Source organism: Schistocerca serialis, chromosome 10 (genome assembly GCF_023864345.2).
Source record: "Schistocerca serialis cubense isolate TAMUIC-IGC-003099 chromosome 10, iqSchSeri2.2, whole genome shotgun sequence".
Lineage (NCBI taxonomy): Eukaryota > Metazoa > Arthropoda > Insecta > Orthoptera > Acrididae > Schistocerca > Schistocerca serialis.
In genome coordinates this window covers 223481238-223499608 of record NC_064647.1, presented here as the reverse complement: position 1 = coordinate 223499608, position 18371 = coordinate 223481238, and the positions used below count along the sequence as shown (strand labels likewise).

At 44.6% G+C, this 18371-nt stretch overlaps 1 protein-coding gene across 10 annotated transcripts in view; it reads right to left on the bottom strand.

Moving 5' to 3' along the window:
* The window catches only part of LOC126424792 (uncharacterized), a 322429-nt gene that overhangs the window by 26356 nt on the left and 277702 nt on the right, over positions 1–18371 (bottom strand). For 3 of the 10 annotated variants that reach the window (XM_050087574.1, XM_050087580.1, XM_050087581.1), the window contains exons 3-4: positions 12174–12346; positions 567–694 (exon numbers count right to left, since the gene is read on the bottom strand). The exons of the other annotated variants lie outside the window; for them this stretch is intronic. In XM_050087574.1, the coding sequence (XP_049943531.1) occupies positions 567–694; positions 12174–12346 (301 nt within the window). The remainder of the gene's footprint in view (positions 1–566; positions 695–12173; positions 12347–18371) is intronic. 10 annotated transcript variants of the gene reach the window in all.

Genomic DNA, 18371 nt, shown 5'->3' with positions numbered 1-18371 from the left:
GTTTGCCTTTCCTTAATCAATTTTCTAAGATAAGTCGTAGGGTCAGCATTGCGTCACGTGTTCCAACATTTGTACGGAATCCAAACTGATCTTCCCAGAATTCGGCTTCTATCAGTTTTCCCGCTCGTCTGTAAAGACTTCGTGTTAGTATTTTGCAGCCGTGGCTTATTAAACTGATAGTTCGGTAATTTTCACATCTGCAATACCTGCTTTCTTTAGGATTGGAATTATTATATTCTTCTTGAAGGCTGCAGTAGTAACTCAATTTCTGACTCAGCGGACTGCTAACACATTACGAGGAAGACGAAAGGGTTGAAATTTTTCACCGTCCTTATCCGTTTTCAGCTTGCTCTCTCTCTAACAATGCTATAAGTATCGTAGACGTACGGGAGAGTCAGAACTCTTACAGATGATTAACGTCACAATCGGACAGGGAAAGATAACGACAGTGTGAATCAGATATATAGTAAGCAGACTCTCAGAACTGACCACTTACGCGCGGCTGTGTGTGTCACTTCCTCACTCATCTTACGTGTAACAAAATGAGGAAGAAAAACGTTACTTACCATGATCTCGAATGCTAATGGAACTAAAGCTGCTGATATGTGCCTCACACCATGTGAGAGCAACTGCGCAACATCCCGTGAGTAGCTGGAGACGTGTTTCAGGTAGGCGGGCACCTCGGCCTCCAGTTCTGGAGAAGACAGACGACATTCTAATGAACTACTCCGCTGAACACATTTCTGTCAGAAACACAGCTTTCACTTCCTGGCTTCACCTGTTTATATGCTACATGTAGGCAAAACTGCAGTGGTACTTGTCAGCAAAGCGAAATCCAGGAAATATACACCAAATTTATTAAAAAAAACTTAGAATACAATAGCTCCATGTTTAGCAATTATATACAACAACTAGCCCACAGAAAGATCAGTACCTAAAGAGTGGAAATTTCCTCAAGTCACACCAACACTCAAAAAGGGAAGTAGGAGTAATCCGCTGAATTACAGGCCCATATCACTAACGTCGATTTGCAGTAGGGTTTGGAACGTACACTGTATTCGTACATTAAGAAGTATCCCGAAGAAACCGATTTATTGACAAATAGCACGGATTAAGAAAATATCGTTCTTGTGAAACACAACTAGCTCTTTATACCCATGAAGTAATGAGTGCTGTAGATAGGGGATGCCAGATTGATTCCATGTTTTTAGATTTCCAGAAGGCTTTCGATACCGTTCCTCACAAGCGTCTCCTAACCAAACTGCGTGCCTACGGAGTATCGCCTCAACTGTGCGACTGGATCCGTGATTTCCTGTCAGAAAGGTCACAGTTCGCTGTTCTAGAAGAAAAGTCATCTAGTAAAACAGAAGTTTTCCCAAAGAAGTGTTATAGGCGCTCTATTGTTCCTGATCTCTATTAACGACATAGGAGACAATCTGAGTAGCCATCTTAGATTGTTTGCAGATGACGCTGTCATTTACCGTCTTTTAAAGTAGTCAGTTGACCAAAACGAATTGCAAAACGATGTAGGTAAGATATTTGTATGGAGCGAAAAGTGGCAATTGACATGAATACTAAAAGAAATCAGCTAAATTTTGTTTACGTGGTAAGTCACACAAATCTGAAGGCTGTAATTAATAATAAATAATTAGGGATTACAATTACAAATAACCTAAACTGGAACAATCACTTGGATAATGTTGTGGGTAAAGCAAACCAAAGACGGCGATTCATTGGCAGAACACTTAGAAGGTGCAACAGGTCTACTAAAGAGACGGCTTACACCACGCTTGTCCGCCCTATTCTGGAGTACTGCAGTGCGGTGTGGGATCCGCGTCAGGTGGGACCGACGGATGACATCGAAAAAGTAGAAAGAAGGGCAGCTCGTTTTGTATTATCGCGAAATATGGTAGATAGTGCAACAGACATGATACGTGAATTGGAGTGGCAATCATTAAAACAAAGGCGTTTTTCGTAGTGACGGGATCTTCTCACGAAATTTCAACCAACAGTTTTCTCCTCCAATTGCGAAAACATTCTGTTGGCACCAACCTACATAGGAAGAAATGATCATAACGATAAAATAAGAGAAATCAGGACTCGCACAGAAAAATTTAGGTGCCCGTTTTTCCCGCGAGCCGTTCGAGAGTGGAACGGTAGAGCGACAGCTTGAAGGTGGTTCACTGAACCCTCTTCCAGGCACTTTACTGTGAATAGCAGAAGAATCACACAGATGTAGATGTCCATATTGTAACGCTCCTTAAAAAAATGATGTAATAGACTTCACGATTAAGTTGAATGAATGTCTGATTTGTAGAATAAGTACTGAACTCGAATTGTCGTGTTGCGTGTTGTCAGTGCATGTGGTGTGCATTTTGGTGTGGAGACACCATCTACAACCAAGGACGTCTCGTTTGTTGCATTATCTGCACAATTACCGTTTATGGAAGCTGACGGATTTCTTAAGAACAGACTGAGTGCTTTGCACTGTTGTTTCCTCTGACATACTGCTGGCAATCTGGTTAATTGTGTGAAAAATAGGTAAATCTTGACCTCATTCGGTAAACAATCAAGCTTTGAATTCAGCACGTCATCCATGTGCAGATCAGCGGCGTCCGCAGTGCCGGAATCTATCGTCTGATTGCTAGTCAATTTAGTGGGTAAAATTATAGTGTCAGGAAATGTCCATTATTTTGGGAAACGGAACTCACGTTTTCTGTGATGCTTTGCAACAGTTGCACCGCAGAGCGGTCACTATCATTCTCAACATTGTTGTCAATAATAGGAAAATCTTCTATTTCGATATCTCTGTCAGATTACACGCCGGAACCTTGACACTTTTGCGCGGCATCGTATCAAATACAGAGTAGAAATCCAAAGACAAAAATACAAAAATTCAACACTCAACTCAATGAAAAACTCAAGGCGGAGCATAAGAATGCCGATGAACTGTGAAAAAATTTTGAACAAATTAGTAAACCAGTAAACCGCGTTGCGCTAAAAAATTTTTTAAAAAAGGATCAAACTACTGTTATCGCTGTAGAGTGGTTGAGAGAACATTATATATATATATATATATATATATATATATATATATATATATATATATCTGACTATTTTGATATCACTGACTTTACAAAGCGAACGACTAGCAGGGCTGACGTCAAGTGCGACGTTCTTTAATAAAAAGAAAGAGAAAGATTACGATTACGTTGAATGAGTGTCTGATCTGTGGAATGACTACTGAACTCGAATTGTCGTGTGGCGTGTTGTAAGTGCACGTAGTGTTCTTAGTCTGTGTAATTGTTAGCAAAACTTAACACGAATCGATTGGGTAATGCAACTCTCAATACCAATAAAGAAACAGTCACTGCAAAATACATTCACCCCCTTTACCACTGAATGCTAAAGCCCTGTTAAAAAACCAATAAGTTTGGTCCCTGTACACGTAACAATTAAATTAAATTGTCTTATCTCTAAAGCAGCAACGGTGGAACGCGTATATTCTGGTCTCTCATAAAAAAATATAAATATACTAAGTACAGGCTCAGCAGTGTGCAATGCTGGCCATAATACTTGAAATGCACATGAAATTCATTTGGCTCATAAACTAGAAGATTTAAGAAATTCCAAATTCTTTGAAAAATATATGACCTGGACCGGGGGGCGTTGCTGAATATGATGGATTACTAGCACTCACTGTATACAGCAAAATTATATTGCAAATTAAGTTTGTCTTTTCAAAAACATCTGACAATTGAAGTTACATTACTCACAATTGATTCACAAACAATGAGATTTAAACAGCAAGTATTATCTAACTTCATTAATCCAACGTAGATGCAAATCATCAAATTACACATAGCTCTGTTAACAAATCTTAAAAGCATTACAAAAATGAAATACCTAAGTACACTTTCTGTGAAAGCCGATTACGTACATCGTGGGGTTACTCAACAATAACAAATTGTCAGCCAACTCACCTATACTAACGCTCTGGCAAAAACAGAAATCGTAGTTATTGAGAATCTCCTTGGTTACACCAAGACTTCTGCTTCCATGTTCAACAATATCGACATACCTACATTAATCAAACTCTTGGTGACTTCACACAGTACACCACAGAAGCTGCCCACTCCATCGTCTTTCCCTCACACGCAGCTGCCTACAAATGTGCGCCCAGCTCTCTCCAGCAATACATTCTCAGACCAGAAACAGTATCTCTGGCTCTACGGTCGCGCACAGTCAGTGATCCGCACTATTCGTCGTTTATAGTATACTAGTTTCATTTTAATTTATTAATATTCTTATCTTATTCTGGTGCCACATACATGTGCGACCCATTGTACTCCTTTCAGCATTGTGTTCAACGGTGAAGACGAGATATTCACCATTATGATTTACAGCTCCTTGTATTGGCCGTGTTTGCAGTTAAAATTGTTGGAAGTGAGGTCCTTCAGTTATGCAAAACACCATTTTCTCTCAGTACCCAAACATGTTACGGGGCCACTGTGCCACCATCAGTGGGTTTCCGTTCTTTTAATTCTTCAATGTGAACATTTTTGTTAAATGATTATAAAATTATGTGCATCTTTAGTTCAAACAAAAGATCGTTTCTTTTTGTAAATACTCACACGCGCACACACGCACACACACGCACACAGGTACACATCTACACACACAGACACACACACGCGCGCTAAAAACTGATACACTAAAATCTGCAAAGACGCACCATTGAGACACAAAATGAATACCATATAAAAGAGAGCACACACAGCTAAAAAGCGCACAGAAAACACACACACACGCACACGCACGCGCACGAAGATAAAATGCAAACAAAATTCAAATTTGGCACCGAACTCTCTGGTGAACAAATGAACACTGACTGGGCAGCGACACACAACAAACCACAATCACACTGTGTTTTGGTGAAGTGAAGAGTGTTTTACTACGCTATTTGTGGAAAATACTTGTTATAGCGACGTATGCATCACAACACCTCAGCATGATGCGAAGAATGGAAGTGCTTGGCACACGCAAACGTACGTAAAAACGAATATAGGCGCGAAAACATCGCGACAAACTAAATTACGTTCTAGAAAATAGGTTAACACCCAGCAGAAAACTTTCTCATCAGCATCCTTTGGTTGTGGGTGACAAGCTACGTGTAGTAATTAACACACAAGTGATCCAGAAAATTCATGCACACCAAATGTAAAGGTATTTACAAAAAGGTACGATATGTTGTTTGAACTAAAGATGCACATAATTTTATAATAATTTAACAAAAATGTTCACATTGCAGAATAAATAAAAACGAAAAGCCACTGATGATGGCACAGTGGTGCCGAAACATGTTTGGATACTGATAAAAAACATTGTTTTGCGTAACTGGCGGACCTCACATCCAACAATTAAAGACGAGATTCAATCTTTAGAAAAAAGTGGAATGTATACTACTTCCCGTTACTTTTATTGTGACAATGTATGTGAAGACCAGTCAGAAAAGGATATAACTGCTACACTTAACACGAAAACGTATGGAGACTGAAAAAGAGAGGTTCCAACTTTGTTGAACATGCTCTCAATGAATATCGTTCTGGAGATATTGAAAGTGATCTGTTCAATAGAGCGAGTAAAGGTATAAAACTAACGTTATTTGAAATCTGTCTGTCAACAAACACCAGTCACAGAATCCTTAACGAAAAAATACAGTTCCTCTACTCAAACTTGCTAACGTAGCAGTGACCAGTTAACATCGTGCTCGCCATAAGATATAAGTGGAGACAGTCGGAGGGCCTTACTGTTGAGAATCGGTGTGCCAATCAGAAAAAATCTCCGTGAGCAATAATGCTATCATTCCACCGACGCCACTTGAGCTGGCGTAACTTCTCCGCTACGACATTCGCGATATGGGGACGTGCGCTGTCATGAAGCAGTAGGACTGTCTGTGGAAGTTTCCCCGCCGTTTCGCCTTAACCGCACACTTTCCTCATTCTCCAATGGATGTCTCTCGGTATTTGTCCTTCGGCATCCAAGAGAAGAATAACAGCACGTTAGTACTGCCCGGACGCATTTGGTAATAACGTCGCCATAGTTCACGTATCCGCATTTACTACACGCATGGAGGAAAGACGCGAATGCCATAATAATGCTTTGCCTACTACCGAGCGAGGTGGCGCAGTGGTTGAACACTGGACTCGCATTCGGGAGGACGACGGTTCAATCCCGCGTCCGGCCATCCTGATTTAGGTTTTCCGTGATTTCCCCAAATCGCTCCAGGCAAATGCCGGGATGGTTCCTTTCAAAGGGCACGGCCGACTTCCTTCCCCGTCCTTCCCTAATCCGATGAGACCGATGACCTCGCTGCATGGTCTCCTTCCCTAAAACAATCCACCCCAACTCCCTTGCCTACATGTCGGTGCTTATATACCTCCATAGGAGCCGCGCTACGTTGGGTATAAGCTGCAGCACCATAGTCTCCCATATTGGAATGCGTGCGGGCAGCATGCCCTACCTGATATGTTGCAAAACGTCGCACATAAAAACGGGATTCTTCCGGGACTTATACCTCGGGTTCTATTGGTGACAGAAATGTAGGGTCAAGTGTTTTGGATAGTCCTTGGGCTAGGGACCATTCGTATACCCCACAGAAGGCGCTTATTAGTCTCACTATCCAACAGTATGGGGCCAAAGTATCGTTGTTACAAATTTCCTCCTGCTTAGGCAAACGGAGCGACTCAGTTGAGTCTTTTTGCGTTTGATGTCTATAGTTAGTCTGAAGTGGCTTTTGGAAACATCATTAGTTCATGGGGGTTTCCTTAGGAACCATCCCCCATCCCCCCAAAGAAACCTTTTTCTTTACCATTCCTTCGTACCAAAACCGAGCCGCGGATTCCAAGGTCATTCACAGTAAATGGCTGAAATTCTTACGATGTATTCCTAAGATCCCGATCCCCAAAAAGTTTACTGATTTCTTCATCCGTTTACGAGATACTGAGGTTCATAGTTACCTCTCATGTACGTGTCAAATATGCACTTAAAATCCAGTTAGAGGTGAAAATGTAGTTTATAAAGTGACGGACCACTGACAAATAAGCTGTAAAGTGCCCGTAGCACCGAAAAACACCGTAAAGCATCTTGGACTAAGCTATTACAAGACCAACAATGAAAGAAAGAAAACGATTAGGACTTTTAAAATTGATAAAAAAAAATTTAATGGAGCAACAGCCCCACATCAACTTTATGTCTACCGCAGTTTTATAATACCAACCCTGGAACATGCTGTACCAATATGGATGATACCAAACGTTCAAGCCGTCCGCTGTGGCCGAGCGGTTGCAGGCGCTACAGTCTGGAACCGCGCTGCTGCTGCGCTCGCAGGTTCTAATCCTGCCTCGGGCATGGATGTGTGTGATGTCCTTAGGTTAGTTAGGTTTAAGTAGTTCTACGTCTACGGGACTGATGACCTCAGATGTTAAGTCCCATAGTGCTTGGAGCCCATTTTTTCAAATGTTCACACACCAAAAATATTTAACAGAGATAAAAGAATGATACGAACAGCGATAAATACTAGTTCAAGAGCCAATAGAAGAGATCTATATCCTGTAGCATATGTACAGCCACTAGAGGAGAGACTGATACAAGTGACAGCAAAATAAGGAGAATCTAGATTAACAACAGAATCAAAAAAAAAAAAACAACGCACTCGTTAAAACAACCACCGATGCAGCTTAATTTTCCAAAACATAAATATTCGTTCCCACCAAGTGCTACTGCACAACTATGAGAGAACCCAGCAAGAACAAGTTATGCCGCAGGAATTACAGGATCAAAATTTACAAGAAGATTAACTTATAATAGTTAAATATACAAATAACCCAACAAGTTTTTAGGGAGATTTTTTCCCCAGTATGGACCAAAATTCCACCTCACAGCCAAAAGAACGCGAACTAAAATTTATATAAGGCAAATAGCCCAAACCCCAACAAAAATAAAGAACGCAACCACAGTATAAGGAAGGAACTACGCTTGGCTCAAACGAACTCATCGCCTGTTTGAAAATGGGTCCGCCATTCCCCTTCAAGAATATACACTAGTGCCAATTAAAATTGCTACACCACGAAAATGACGTGCTACAGACGCGAAATTTAACCGACAGGAGCAAGATGCTGTGATATGCAAATGATTAGCTTTTCAGAGTATTCACAGAAGTTTGGCGCCCGTGGCGACACTTACAACGTGCTGACATGAGGAAAGTTTCCAACCGATTTCTCATACACAAACAGCAGCTGACCGGTGTTGCCTGGTGAAACGTTATTGTGATGCCTCGTGTAAGGAGGAGAAATGCGTACCATCACGTTTCCGACTTCGACAAAGATCGGATTGTAGCCTACTGCGATTGCGGTTTATCGCACCGCGACATTGCTGGTCGCGTTGCTCGAGATCCAATGACTGTTGGCAGAATATGGAATCTGTGGGTTCAGGAGGGTAATGCGGACCGCCGTGCTGGATCCCAATGGCCTCGTATCACTAGCAGTCGAGATGACAGGCATCTTACCCGCATGGCTGTAACGGATCGTGCAGCCACGTCTCGAACCTCGAGACAACAAATGGGGACATTTGGAAGACAACAACCATCTGCACGAACAGTTCGACGACGTTTGCAGCAGCATGGACTATCAGCTCGGAGACCACGGCTCCGGTTGCCCTTGACGCTGCATCACAGACAGGAGCGCATGCGATGGTGTACTCAACGACGACCCGCGTTACGAATGGCAAAACGTCATTTTTTCGGATGAATCCAGGTTCTGTTTACAGCATCATGATGGTCGCGTCCGTGTTTGGCGACATCGCGGTGAATGCACAATGGAAGAGTGTATTCGTCATCGCCATACTGGCGTACCACCCAGCGTGATGGTATGGGGTGCCACTGGTTACACGTCCCGGTTACCTCTTGTTCACATTGACGTCACTTTGAGCAGTGGACGTTACATTTCAGATGTGTTACGACCCGTAGCTCTACCCTTCATTCGATCCCTGCGAAGCCCTCAATTTCAGCAGGATAATGCACGACCGCATGTTGCAGATCCTGTACGGGCCTTTCTGGATACAGAAAATGTTCGACTGCTGCCCTGGCCAGCACATTTCTCACACCAATTGAAAACGTCTGGTCAATGGTGGCTGAGCAACTGGCTCGTCACAATACGCCAGTCACTACTCTTGAAGAACTGTGGTATCGTGGTGAAGCTGTACACGCCATCCAAGCTCTGTTTGACTCAATGCCCAGGCGTATCAGGGCCGTTATTACGGCCAGAGGTGATTGTTCTTGGTACTGACTTCCCAGGATCTATGCACCCAAATTGCGTGAAAATGTAATCAGATGTCAGTTCGACTATATTATATTTGTCCAATGAATACCCGTTTATTATCTCCATTTCTTCTTGGTGTAGCAATTTTAATGGCTAGTAGTGTATCAGTGACACCTGACGAGAAATGACTGCTAGTTAGACACACGCTTGGTGCATGTAGTATCAGTGAGCCTGCTGTCTGTGTGTAGAATGGGGAAGGCGCTCGACCTACCCGAGTTTCTCTGGTGACTCTGCAGAAGCATTTCGGAAACTGCACGACTTGTCGGCTTTTCGAGCAGTTCTGTGGGGAGTGTCTTCAATACGTGTCGAATCCAAGATGAAACCACGTTCAGACGTCGTCGGGTTTGGCTGCTACCCCTCATTACGGATGTCGGCTGTCGTAGGCTGGACAGACTGGTAAAACAGGACAGTCGGCGAACTGTGACAGAACTAACATCAGACTTTCATGTTGGGCAGAGTACAGTGCAGCGACCACTTCCATCGATGGCCGTCCGCAGACGGCGACCCATGCATGTGCCAATGTTAACAACACAACGTAGACGACTACGACTGAAATGGGCTCGTGACCATCGGCACTGTTCGTTAGCACAGTGGCAGAGCTTTGCATGGGCTGATGAACCCCGATACCTCCTTCAAATGGTTCAAGGAGCACTTTGTGACTTAGTTTCTGAGGTCATCAGTCGCCTAGAACTTAGAACTAATTAAACCTAACTAACCTAACGACATCACACACATCCATGCCCGAGGCAGGATTCGAACCTGCGACCGTAGCGGTCGCTCGGTTGCAGACTGTAGCGCCTAGAACCGCACGGCCACTCCGGCCGGCATACCTCCTTCATCATGTCGACAGGAGGGCGCGAATCGTTCGTCTACCAGAGGAACAGCTTCCTGACACCTGTACTGCTGGGCAGAGACTAGTTGGTGGCCATTCCATTACGCTCTCGGGAACATTGACATGGGTATCCATGATTCCAGTGGTGCTCGTGCAAGGCACCATGGTGGCCAAGAAGTATCGTAGGCTGGTTCAATACTGTACCGTCTGCCATCGGGTTCCCCTAAATGGCAGACAGCACCGCATAGCAGCCACGCTATGAGGGAAACAAACCAACAGCCAAACAGGCGAAGACATCAGGAAACACGCCGAAGATTCGAGTCGATTAATAGGAACCTTTCCTTGCAGAGGTCGCCGCGACATATCCAGCCACGGATTTCTTAACCGGGTTTCTATTGGCTCCAGCTCACTATATAGGCCCGGCCGGTCGAAGGCAGACCAGTCTTCGTCCACTGCTAATGGCAACTGCTATAGTGGAGTCTCCGAGCAGATATCACCGAAGCCGCTGTACTGCACCGCCGATCGAAGTACCAGCCGACCGAGAGGAACCACATCTCCGGCTAGATCGACGGACGCCTACATCTATTGTACAGCCAGCTATTGTATTGTAGAAGAAGTTACGTTCAATAAACTGTTGGAGAATACAACAAATACCATGTACACCCCTTCATGACGCCAGTGACATTTTTCAGCAAGACAATACGCCATGTCACAAGACGAGGAGTGTGATGGAGTGGTTTGAGGAATACAGTGGCGAGTTATAATTGATGTGCCGTCCCCCAGCTCGCCAGATCTCAGCCCAATGGAACACATCTGGGATATGACTAAATGTCGCGTCAGATTTCATCGCCCCCCCCCCCCCCCCCATTTTCCCGAAAAATACGGGAATTAGGTGACTTGTGTGTGCAGATGTGTGTCAACTCCCTCCAGAGACCTACCAAGACATCATTGCTTCCATGTCACGACGCGTTGCGGCTTTTATCCGTGCCAATGTGGATACACTGGCTATTAAGTACGTATATGAATGTTCTGCCTGATCAGTGTACATGCGTACAGTTACACATAGTTTTTTATAATATGTATGGGTACCATTGTATGTATTGTATTGTATGTTAACCGGGGACCTAGAGGGACCTAGAAACGACAGAGAGGCTCCGTCCCCGCCGCAGCCGCAGTGGTCCACAACCCCACGACGAATTCCGCAGTCCACTCCACCCCTCCGCCGCCCCACACCGAACCCAGAGTTATTGTGCGGTTCGGCCCCCGGTGGAGCCCCCAGGGAACGTCTCACACCAGAAGTGTGTAACCGCTACGTTTGCGTGGTAGAGTAATGGTGGTGTAAGCGTACGTGGAGAACTTGTTTGCGCAGCAACCGCCGACGCTGAGGCGGAATAAGGGGAACCAGATGGAAAACCGCCTAAAAACTATCCACAGACTGGCCGGTTCACCAAACCTCGACACAAATCCTCCGAGCGGATTCGTGCCGGGAACAAGCGCTCCTTCCCGCCCGGAAAATCGTGCGTTATACCGCACGGCCAACCGGGCGGGTCATGGATACCATATTAGATGAAATTTTCGCACATTGCGAATTTCTAACTCGTCATCTTCCAGCGAAGGCGCCGCGATTCGGTTGATACCTCGAAAATTTTCGCCACTGAAATTCACCGAGAAAACCTGCTTTCCCAAAGAACTTACTTACAAATAAAGACTCACCTGTGTTGCTGATGAATTCTCCTCGGGTTTTCAGCCGAGTGGTGGCGTTTTCTTGTGGCAACGTTTCAATGAGTTTCTTACCCATCATCTTCTGGCAAAGTGTGTCAACTCCCTCCCATCTTCGCCAGAAGATGATGGGTACGAAACTCATTGAAACGTTGTGACAAGAAGACGCCACCACTCGGCTGATAACCCGAGAATAATTCATCACTGGAATATGCCGAGAAAGACTGCAATCGCATGTATCTCACCTGTTTTGTTCAAGTGCCGCTCGAGAAAATTCCATTTTTGGCGCCCGGCGCATTTTCTGCCTAGGCGTATGGCTTTTGTGATGTGCCGAAGGGTGCGCAGTAATTTGGAGAGGACAGGACCCCTCTGATCGTCCGAGATCAGCGTTTCCACGTTCCACTCCGTGATGTTAGACCTTTAAAAATAAAACGCAGTCAGCTGGTGTAACAAATGAAATCCTGAAATTTGATTGTAAGAGGGGATGTGATACGTGGGGAGGAGCTGGAGCCAGTTGCTGTCTCCGTTCGATTCACCCGGATCGATTGTTTCCCTCTGGCGTCGCTCATCTTTGCCTCGTTGGCCGGTGGTGGTGCTGGTGGGCTGGCGGGCAGACTGGGTTTTGCCTTCGGAACGGCCGGTACGTGTCGCTGCTCAGAGGGTGAAACTTGTGCTTGCGTGGAGTTAGCTGGATTTGACCTGAGTATGTGGCTCGGAATGCGGAAGCGGGCCTGTTATTGCAAGTTCTTGAGGCGTGACTGGCCCATGGTCTTCTACCCAGGACGCTGAGCAATGTGTTATTCATTTCGGCTATTGGGGTTGAATTATGTACCACGCAGCTGTCTACTGAAGAAGTAGACATTCAAGCTTTCTAGTTTTACAATCGGACTTACCAGTGTTTTCACTAGCTTCTTTCTTATGAGTGTCAATATTGTATTGGAACTGCGACGTACCGGTGTAATAATATTAAGCTTTGTCTTATCGTTGCCCTTTTAAAACTAGCCTGTTTGTGCTGGGGCAGTTTTACAAATTTTTAAAATTTGAGGTCTACAGTTAATGCTTTCAATCATTTTTAATTTGCCTTTGTCTTGATGTGATCTCTCTTTGCAGAATTTTATCTTAATATATTCTGGGGGCTGTTAACATTGTTTCTTTTCATTGCGGCTGTGTGTTTGCGCTATTCTGTTGCAGCACTGCAGCGGCCACCTAGTCCGTGTCTAGATCGATGTCCGGAGTACGACGCCTTGGCCGACCAACACCAGAGGGAACGGGAGGTTCTTTTGGCCGCGGGGAAAATGGCAACCGATACGGCGGCCACTGAGTTCTCCGGGTTGCAGTGAGTGGGGATCTTGCATTCAGTTAAGTTTCCTCTGCATTGGGACGCCAAGGCGTTTGTTCCGTTTTCTATACTCCTTATATATTTACCTTCAAAAGCATAAAGGAAGGAGACTAGTGTTCCGAATTATACCTTATGTGCAGCGGGAGTTGAACTTACGTACATGCTAAAGAGAAATACTTGATGGGAAGCGGAAATTGGAAATTACGTGAATTGTCCTATTGCGATTGCCCAGGTGACCTATTTAAAAGAAACTTATTTCACCTTTATTATTAAAGTGCCCTCTGTCAAATGAAACTGATTTCACCTTTTATTTTATAAGTTGTTACAGTTAGTATAGAAGTTATAAGAAGTTCTTCTTTGCAAGTAATTCAATCAGAAAGGTTTTGTGTAATGTATTTTTTTGACTTGTGTATCCTGTTCAAAAGAAACTTATTTTACCTTTATTATTCAAGTGCCCTTCTTAAATGAAATTGATTTTACCTTTTATTATTGAAGCGCTTACAGTTAGTAGAGAAGTTATAAGAAGTTCTTGTTTGCACCCAATTCAATTAGAGAGGTATTGTGTAATATATTTTGTGACTTGTGAATAAGATACACTTGTACAAAATTTTTGTGTAAATACTGTGCCCTTTAGGTTAAACTGTTGATCAGTAATATCTTGCAAACCCTCTGTACTTATTATTTCACTTGTCACTGGTTTTCACGTAAACACGACGTTGCAGCTTGCTTAACAGTGATGCCGCCGGATTGTTAGTGTGAAACTCTCGACGCTTTGAAAATAAAACATTCTTCATCTTTGCGCTTCACGTCCATATATTTGCAGCCCTCTGACGCTAGAGGGCTCACAACTGTAGGGTGTAAGATGGCGGTGTGTGACGTAACTTTATCAGTGCGTGAGAAACAGAGTGCTGTAATCGTGTTTCGAATCCTAAGAGATCGGCCAGACACAGGGCAACCTCTCCTGACAGACCACACATGAAGGCTGAAGCGATCCAGCGCCTCGAGTTCGCTCTCGTCGTTCATCCTCCAAACAGTCCGGACTTTGCGCCATCCTACGAGACGTGTTTTTTAACTAAGTACCGTTTTGAAATTTAAAAAAGACGTTCTAAGGTGTCTCAATAATTTTATTTCTACATGAAAGCCTGTACCTTAATCTACTTTTCTACATAATTTCCGTCAATATTGAGGCACTTGCCATAACGTTGTACCAGTTTTTGAATACCCTCGTCATAGAAGTCTGCCGCCCGACTTGTTAACCACTGCATCACCACTGTTTTGACTTCATCGTCTTGAAGACGCTGACCGCCCAGGTGTTTCTTCAAGTGTAAGAACAGATGGCAGTCACTGGGCGCAAGATCGGGGCTGTGCGGAGGATGATCTGGAGTTTCCCATCGAAAAGATGTGACCTTTGGTCTGATTCGCCACGAGCGGACGGGCATTGTCTCGCAGCAAAACGATGCCCTTGCTCAACTTCCATGGACTGTTTCTTTCTCTCTGGTGGGACGTAGGCCACCCATGTTTCATCGGCCGTAACAATTTGGCTCAAGAAATCATCACCGTCGTTGTGGTACCGCTCAAGGAAAACTTTTGGTTTCGTCGACATCCGTCAACATTTTCGGTAATTCGAGGCTCTGAGCACTATGGGACTTAACATCTATGGTCATCAGTCCCCTAGAATTTAGAACTATTTCAACCTAACTAACACTAAGGACACCACACAACAGCCAGTCATCATGAGGCAGAGAAAATCCCTGACCCCGCCGGGAATCGAACCCAGGAACCCGCGCGTGGGAAGCGAGAACGCTACCGCACGACCACGAGCTGCGGACTCGGTAATTCGAGTGCTCGGTCACAATGCCATACATAACACTACGAGAAACACTAGGAAAGTCATCCCGCAAGGAGGAAATCGTAAAGCGTCTGTTTTCTCTCACCTTACTGTCCATTTCCTGCACCAAACTTTCATTAACGACCGAAGGACATGCACTCCGTTGTTCATCATGCACAGTTGTGCGGCCATCTTTAAATGCTCTCACCCAATTTCTTACCATTCCATCACTCATAAAGTTTTGTCCGTAAAATGCACAGATCTCACGATGAATATCGATCGCTTTTAGGCCTTCAGCACTAAGAAATCTTATAACAGCCCGTACTTCACAGTCGGCGGTACTCACGATTATCGGAGGCATCTTAAACACTCAGTACACAACGTAAACAAGGAAGAATCAAACTGTAATGGCGTCAGTGCGTAGATTAAGGTACAGGCTTTCATATAAAAATAAAATTATTGAAATATCTTAGCACGTCTTTTTTGTAATTTCAAAACGGTACTTACTTAAAAAAACACGCCTCGTATATTCATCTGTTTCAAAAAGGAAGGACACTTTCGCGGACTTCGCTTTCATGGTGATTAAGGCGCGACGGTAACACCAAACCGGTCTCTCTTGGAGAGAAATGTGGTCGTTCCTAAGACGAGTACGTAGAGAAAGATATATGCATACATGAAGAATAAAGATGTAGAGTGTTACTAACATTTGTTTTATTTAAAAATCTATAAGAATTTTCACATAAATTCGGAGACAGTATTTTTCAGCACATCCCAGTATTTTGATGAACAGAATTGTGAAAGCTAAACCTAACTTGCCCTTTCACCAGTATTAATGTTTTCCTTTGGTACAGGTGCCCAGGTCATAAGAGATGACTCAGAGTGAGCTCCTCCAGCGTAGCAGGCCGGAGTGGCCGAGCGGTTCTAGGCGCTACAGTCTGGAACCACGCGACCGCTACGGTCGCAGGTTCGAATCCTGTCTCGGGCATGGATGTGTGTGATGTCCTTAGGTTAGTTAGGTTTAAGTAGTTCTAAGTTCTAGGCGACTGATGACCAGAGTAGTTTTAAGTTCTAGGCGACTGATGACCAGAGTAGTTAAGTCGCATAGTGCTCAGAGCCATCTGAACCATCATCCTCCAGCGTAAATTTCGGGTGGTATGCGCGTCTGCTGACACATTTTCGAAAACTGACTGGTCTCTGTTGAAATACATGGTGTCAGAAAAGTCTTTCCCTGATTACATAATTTGATAACTCAGGCTAGAAGTAAGATAGAAATATGAAACTTGTGTCGAATTGTTTACAGCTATCAAAGTTTTTTTTCTGTTTTAGGATTGCAGCACGTAGGTAGTGGATGAGGAGAAGTGCCGAAGAAGCCATGTCAACCAATCAGGAGAAGGCACAGTGTGTCCTGTGGTACCATGAGATACGATCACCAGCCACAGTGCAGAGACATTCGAAGAAACCCACCTGATGTCAAGAGCATTAAAGAGGTTCAAGAACACAGGATCGGTTGCTGACCTTCCGACGTCTGGTCGACCAAGAACCTCAGCAGACAGGGTGGAAGCTGTAAGGCAGTCTTTTCTGCGAAATCCGAAGAAATCGATGCGCGGGGCCTCACGTGAATTACAGATGCCAAAAAGATCTCTCCGTGACATTTTACACAAACGTTTATTGTTTCGTGCATACAAAGCACAAATCGTTCAGGCCTTGTTGCTCGATGACAGTACACGTCGATATGACTTTGCGGTCGAAATGCTATCACGTATTGAGGACGATGATGGTTATCTCAGACGAATTGCCTTTTCCGACGATGCGACCTTTTTTTTCAGTGGAGTAGTGAATCGCCATAATGTGCGCATTTGGGGTTCACAACCCCCGGGTGAGGTCATGGAGTGCACCAGAGGCAGTCCAAAGGTGAATGTTTGGTGCGTGCTATTGCTTGACCGAATTATCGGGCCATTCTTCTTCGCTGAGGCTACCATCACATCTGCAGTGTATCTGGACATGTTGCAACTGTATGCTGTTCCTCAGCTGCTTCAGTATCACCCCGATGTCTTGTTTCAGCAAGACGGTGCACCGCCTCATTGGGGTTTGGACGTCCGTGCCTATCTCGATATGACCTTTCCTGGGCGATGTATTGGTGGTGATGGGCCAACGGTTTGGCCTCCACGCTGACCTAACATAACCCCATTAGACTTCAATTTATGGGGTTATGTCAAGGACGAGGTCTACCGAACACGTGCACCAGATCTTGAAACCCTGCGGCAATGGATAACTACAGTCGCTGAATCGATCCTTCCAGTGAAGTTGGCTAATGTGTGGACGGAAATTGAATATCGCCTAGATGTGCTACGTGCTACCAAGGGTGCTCATGTGGAAGTTTACTGATGTGTGAAAAAAACTTTAATACTTTATTAACAATTAGACACGAGTTTCATATTTGTATCTTACTTATAGCCTGAGTTATGAATTTATGTAATCAGGGAAAGACTTTTGGGACACCCTGTACAACAATACCTGTACCCATATGCACCAAAGAATGTGGCAGGACTAGTACATGAGGATCATTATCGCCATTTTGTGGATTTTGGAAAGCGCTGTTTAGAAATGACTTTCTTTGAGATTGTGTCTTCTCAGTAATTTGCTTGTTGGCAGCCGTGATTCAGGGGCTCCACATTCGTTTGCTGGATGTGGGTTGGCGATCCCGGGTTTTCTGAGCTGGGGACTGGTAAGCGCCGGCAGGCCCCTGTCACCGTAAGCTCCAGGGAATGCTTCAGCGACCACCATGGCAGTGGAGTGGTTGAACGTTGTGCGTCTCAGGGAATGGGGATCTTGGCTTGATTTCCCGGATCGCGAGGATGGTACAAGCCTCCATAAAAAAGAGAAGCCTGTATCTCGAGGTGTGCTGCATGCTGGTGAGATGCATGGCTGTTGAGGTGTGACAGTCTGTGGGGGCTTGCAGGACATCACCAGGGGGAGCTTTATTGGTCAGAATGGGGCTCTGCCCCTTGGACATCTAAATTAGAGAGTAGGCTGCGTGGTTCTGGGTCAAGAAAGGAAATGTCACGAAGATAGAGGAGATTTTAGGCACTGGGGCAAGGGACAAGGGCGAGATTCGGCAAAGGGGTGAACAACTGTGGCAAGAACTATGGGAGACGGACGAAACAGGACGTAGGACATATGAACTTATTTCGAACATTAGGGAACAATTAGAAATGAAATACTTTGAAGCCACCAGAGGGCTGATCCATTTTCTCACTGGAGATGGGCCATACCCGA